This window comes from Pteropus alecto, unplaced genomic scaffold, assembly GCF_000325575.1.
Source record: "Pteropus alecto unplaced genomic scaffold, ASM32557v1 scaffold22, whole genome shotgun sequence".
Taxonomy (NCBI): Eukaryota; Metazoa; Chordata; class Mammalia; order Chiroptera; family Pteropodidae; genus Pteropus; species Pteropus alecto.
The window spans coordinates 10809972-10815599 of record NW_006434839.1 but is presented as its reverse complement, the minus strand read 5'-3'; the positions used below and the strand labels follow the sequence as shown (position 1 = coordinate 10815599).

Sequence of the window (5628 nt, the reverse complement as noted above, 5' to 3'; positions counted from 1 at the left end):
GAAGGTAAACAGTTCCCATATATCCCCCTCCCCCAGTGCTTTCTCCCTACTATCAACCGTCCCCCACCACAGAGGTAAATCTGTTGTAATTGATGAACCTACATTGCCACATCATCATCCAAAGTCCATAGTTTACGTTAGGGTTCACTGGGTAGTGCACCTTCTGTGGGTTTGGATAAATGTATAATGACATGTATCCATCATTATGGTATCATACAGAGCAGTTTCACTGCTGCAAGAATCTTCCATGCCAAGAATCTCCCTGTTTTGTCCCCTGGCCCCTGGCAATGACTGATCTTTTTACTTTCTTCATAGTTTTGCCTTTTTCTAAAATGTCATAGTTGGAGTTATACAGTATTCAGCTTTTTGATTGGCTTCTTTCTCTTAGTAATATGTATTTTAGACTCCTCCATGTCTTTTCATGGCTTGATAGCTCATTTTGTGTTAATGCTGAATAATATTCCTTTGACTTCCAGACCACTTTTATTTATCCATTCACCTACTGAAAGACATGTTAGTTGCTTCCAAGTTTTGGCCATTATATAAAAAGCTGCTATAAACATCTGTGTGCAGGTTTTTGTGTGGACTTAGGCTTTCAGTTGTTGGAACATATGGTAAAAGTATGTTTAGTTTTGTACAGAACTGCCAAACTCTCAAAGTGGCTGTACTGTTTCACATTCTCATTAACAGCGAATGAGAATTCCTGTCCACATCCTCACCAGCGTTTGTTGTCACTGTTCTGGATTTTGGCTATTCTGTTTGGCATGTAGTGGTAGCTCACAGTTGTTTTAATTTGCATTTCTTCAGTAACATATGATGTGGAGCATCTTTTCATATATTTTTTTGCCATCTGTAAGTCTTTTTCATGAGATGTCCAGATCCTTTGCCCGTTATAAAATTCGATTTGTTCATTTTCCTGTTGTTGTGATTTAAGAGTCCTTAGTATATTTTGGCTAGGAATTCTCTGTTATCTATTAGATAAGGCTTTTGTGCAGATATTTTCGACCAGTGCGTGGCTCACCTGTCTTTCAGTTATTATTTTTTTTAAATCTTAGATCCAGAAAATTGAATTGTGAATATGGTGAGCTTTCACAATACGCAGGCACGAGTAGCCGCTAGAGAGCCATCTTGTAAACTCCCAACCTTAACTACCTTGATTCTTTATTTGCAGGTCAATGTGACTGTGGACTACATTAGACCAGCCAGCCCAGCCACAGAGACGGTGCCTGCCTTTTCAGAGCGTACCTGTGCCACTGTCACCATTGGAGGAATGTGAGTGCTCAGCCTTAGCTAAGAGTTCTCTCCTCATTCAAGTCTCCTTCCTTTTGCCCTGATTTGCTTTCCGTTGCTCTTAACACAGTGATTTATGATTATTATGTGCCTCTGTAGCACTTTATGTTTGCAAAGTACTTTATAATCACTCATTAGCTAGTCATATACTTTATTATTATTATTTAAGATTTATTGGGCTCTGTGTACTTGCACTGTGTAGCACACATTATTACTATTAATAATTATGCCACTTATTGCGAGTCAGTCAGGCCGCAGTTAGAAAGGTTCTTCTGCATATTGGTTTAGGAAGTTCAATTGTAGACTAGAAAAAAAAAAGAGGGAAGAAGAGAAGTTAATTTGACATTTTCTTTGTGTGGATGTATGTAATCAGCAGATGACAGGGTCTTCCTCTTCTACTGTGCTGACTGCCTCCTGATTATATTCCAAAGTCTCTTGAGAGCGTGATTGATGAACCGTCTTCTGAGGGAGGTGTCTGGTGGAGGAAGGAGGAAGCCTGCCGGGCCATGCTTCCACAGTAAATATTAAAACAATCCGTCAGTCCTCGGTAGCAGTTCTTACTCTGCGTAAAATATACCAGCATGGTAATTGTTTCCTTCTCTATTTAACAATCTTAAACGCTGTTTGTTACAAACTGGTGTTTTTCTTTTCTTTTAATGGTGCATGGTGGAGGGGAAGGAAAGAATAGGCTTCTCATCAAAACGGGAATCGTCTTATCGAAAGTACGGTGAAGCCCGTTAGGAGAAGCACCTCTGAGCTGCTGCATGTCTCTGTAGAGGAAGAGGATCCTGTAGCTCATTTACCTTCCAGAAGCTTAACCAAACAGGAGCCTTTCCCCGTCGTTCGTGTTGTCACATTTGGAAATGAGGATTTTTAGCCACTGTTACCACTCCCGTATTAACGTTGTTGATGTTCACACAACAATCGGAGGCTTCGGTTTTGCCAAGAGGAACTTAATATAGGCTTTTGGTGTCATTACCTTAACAGCATCATAGACATCATGTTAGAAGCAGCTTCTTGACAAATCAGGTAATGTTTTTGAAATGGAAGAAAGCAGGAAATACGTTGGTTATTTGTCTCTCCGTATAGTTTGCATTGTTTATTACCAGTTTGTCAGTACTTCTTAGGAGCTTGATGCAAACTTCCCTGCTACGGAGAGCTGGAACATTAGTGTTCCCTATATGAAAATTTTTACTTTCACAAACAAGGAGTCCTCCCAGTATGTAACTGCTCCTCCAATCTAATTACTGGTAAAACAACATTACTACTATAAAAATGCACATCTTAGTTGTGGCAGATGCCCATGTTTATCTAACAATCTTTTAGAATGGACTTTTTTTTTCATTTAGTTACCCCTGAGCTATATTTTTAAAGTAAATTTATACTGCTTAAAATTAGATATTCTAGGAGTGTTCTATAGAGATTATTTTTAAAGAAAATTCGAGATAGCTGGTTTAAAACTTTTTCCTTAGTAGGGTGTTATGGCCATGTCCCATGCCATGAAACCTTAAGGTTTCAACTGCATTGATCTTGGCTTTGACCAAGATTACTCCTTCAGTCTAGCCTGCATTTCTGTGGAGGTCAGGTGATTGTTCAGCCAGCCAAGGTTTTAGTTAGATCCTCAAGCCTTGGTAAGAAGATGTCAACCTTTTTATCAGCTTGGTCAGTTAACAACAGAAGTCGCTTGGTCTTAATTGATAACATTGTACATCTGTACTTCAAGTTTGAGCCAGAGATGATAACCTTGACCTTCTACCTTCCAGTTCTTATCATTGGATTTTAAAAAATATTTTGTTTTTATGATTTACCAAAGTATTTACCTTGAATTAGACCAGCCTGGCGGGGTACCTGGAAAGCATAGAGTTCCCTCAGAAATTTGTTTCTTCTAAACTAGACTTGGTGAGTAAACTGCTGGGCTGCAATTGGGAGACATACAAGAATTAGTGATATTGTTGAGAACAGCCCTCACTAGACAATAAGCTCTCTGAAGACAGTGATTTTTGTCTCTTATTCCCTGTTGTGGTGTCAGTATTCAGCATATGGTAGGACTTCAATAAATTTGTGAATGATTTGTTTATTGTATTGCAAAGTATCCCTTTAGAAGCATAACAGGGAGTACTTAGATGTTTCTTTTGAGTTACAGGTTTGTTTTTATCTGATCAATATAAAAAATAAATTTGTTTCTGATAATTTTCCTCTTGTGTTTGGTTATTGGAAGTGTCAAAGATAGTACCTCTCTAGAAAGTATATACCTGGCAGCATGCTCTTTATAGTCCAAACTTACTCATAGCTTCTCTTTATTTTCCCTTTGCCTTGATTTAGTTTTTATTTGCTTTTTCCCTGAGTTTTCTATACTTAAACAATTCCAAATAATATTATTAAAAAGCTGAGGTATTGATAATGTCCAAATACTTGGCTTATATTTAGAATCAAAGTATACTAAAAGCATTCTATCTGACTAAATTGGTTAGTTATTCAAGAACATTGGCTAGAGGAGAGAGATTTAATTTTATTTATTTCAAATACTTAAATTTCACATTAGTCACAAAAATATGCATGCATTTCCAAATCTTTGATTTATGGGCAGCACAGATCAACAATTCGATATTCTGGTGAATGGCATAACTTCCTCTTTGGATTGGGGACTTAGCAACACTAACTATGGAACCCTAGATTTTTGTGATTTACATCCCCCTCATCTATTGTAGTTGTCCTCTTATTCATTTTTCAGTCATGTCAAAGCTATTTCTCCTTAATAAAGCTTTTAAAAGTATTCAGTTGTTTTCATAAGTACTTACTCTTTTTGTACTCATTTCAATTATTAATGTAACATTTAATGAAGTACATAATTAAAATAACAACCACAATCAGTATAAATAGATCTGGGGACAGAAACAAATGGTACAAGCGGTTGGGACAGATGTGCACAGGAGTGTCAGAGTAGCCTTTAGTCACTCTAACTGGCATCAGCCAGTAGATTTGGTGAGGTCATAGGAAGTCCAGGTCAGTTAAGGGAAGGAGAGCTTCTGTAGTAATGCATCGCTGCTCTCAGACAGGCTTAGTCTAAGCTTGTGGAAATGCTGTAGAACTAAGAAGCAATCCAATCTAAATTACGTCCGCTGTCATATATACGGTTGTACACCTATATATCGGCCTTCATAGCAGCTAGTACCTTTTCGTTATTCAAAGAGATCAGCTGGGATTCTCTGACTTTGAAAGAGCTCTCAAGCTGCTGATTTCAGGGGCATGGGAAAGAAGAGGCAGATGAGATACCGTCTCTTAAGGGTTATTGCAAAGCAGATTTTTAAATGTGTTTCACATGCTCAAATGTGTGAGTTGTCTGTATCCTCAGTAGGATTCAGTGTAATTCTGTTTTTCCTCTTGATGTGTGGGGGAAAGTCAAGTCACAGGATCTCTCTGGTGACACAGTTTTCAACTTTCCATCTCTTGCCCTCTGGGGAATCAATGAAAACGAGGTTCATCATTCCTCTAATAGATTAAAATTTTTTTCTTGATTAACTTCGCTGTGGAGTTGGCAAGAGTTGTTATCTGCTAATCAAAACAGTTTAAATAAAAAATAAAAAGATCAAACTTTGAGTTGTTTCTCATTCTCTGGCTCCCGGCTTGGGAATTAGCTGATCCTTTTTGGCCTGGTTTGTGACATGAAGCTGTCAAGATGGCGCTTCTTGTTAATTACTTCTTATTGTATTTAAGACACTTAAATAACTCTTGGTGTGATTTAGTCTTCTATGTAATTAGCTTCAGTGATTAAAATCTCGTTCTTTCGTTATTGCCAGAGCCTTCTTGAAGAGTGAGATTTTTCTGGGGTGACCTTTACTTGTGCCGGACTTCCAAATTACTATGAGCTCCAATTTGGCAAACGCGTATAATCTATATTAACCGATTGCTTGTGTCTTTCTGCATGTCAGATTTTCAAAGAAAGGGGTTAAAAGAAAATCCGTTCACTTTTTAAAGAGCACCTGAACAATATAACTTAGGGTCAAGCCTCACACACTCATAATTAACACCATCCCACTCCCCCATCCCTGGAAAATGGTCATATACCCAGTGGATAAAATGTGTCTAAGGTTTTTCCACAGTACTTCCCATCATGTGAAGTATTTCACAGTAATAGGGGACAATAGACATGGCCCATTTTTGGAAAGTGAATGGCACAGAAATGGAACTATGGAACTATGGAATAGGAACAGTGGAAAATGCCTGTTTATTTTCTGCACAAGGTCACATATTTTGAGAGGTGATTTGTTTTTTGTAATAGTGCTTTTTGAAACATTCTTTCATCTATTGCTTCCCTCCATTGCCCATCCCTGCTTCCCC

The 5628-nt window shown here is 38.0% G+C and overlaps 1 protein-coding gene across 1 annotated transcript in view; it reads left to right on the top strand.

Annotated features, from left to right (window-relative positions):
- The window catches only part of SND1 (staphylococcal nuclease and tudor domain containing 1), a 391519-nt gene that overhangs the window by 169351 nt on the left and 216540 nt on the right, over positions 1–5628 (top strand). The window contains exon 12 of the mRNA XM_006910547.3: positions 1172–1272. Coding sequence (XP_006910609.1) covers positions 1172–1272 — 101 coding nt within the window. The remainder of the gene's footprint in view (positions 1–1171; positions 1273–5628) is intronic.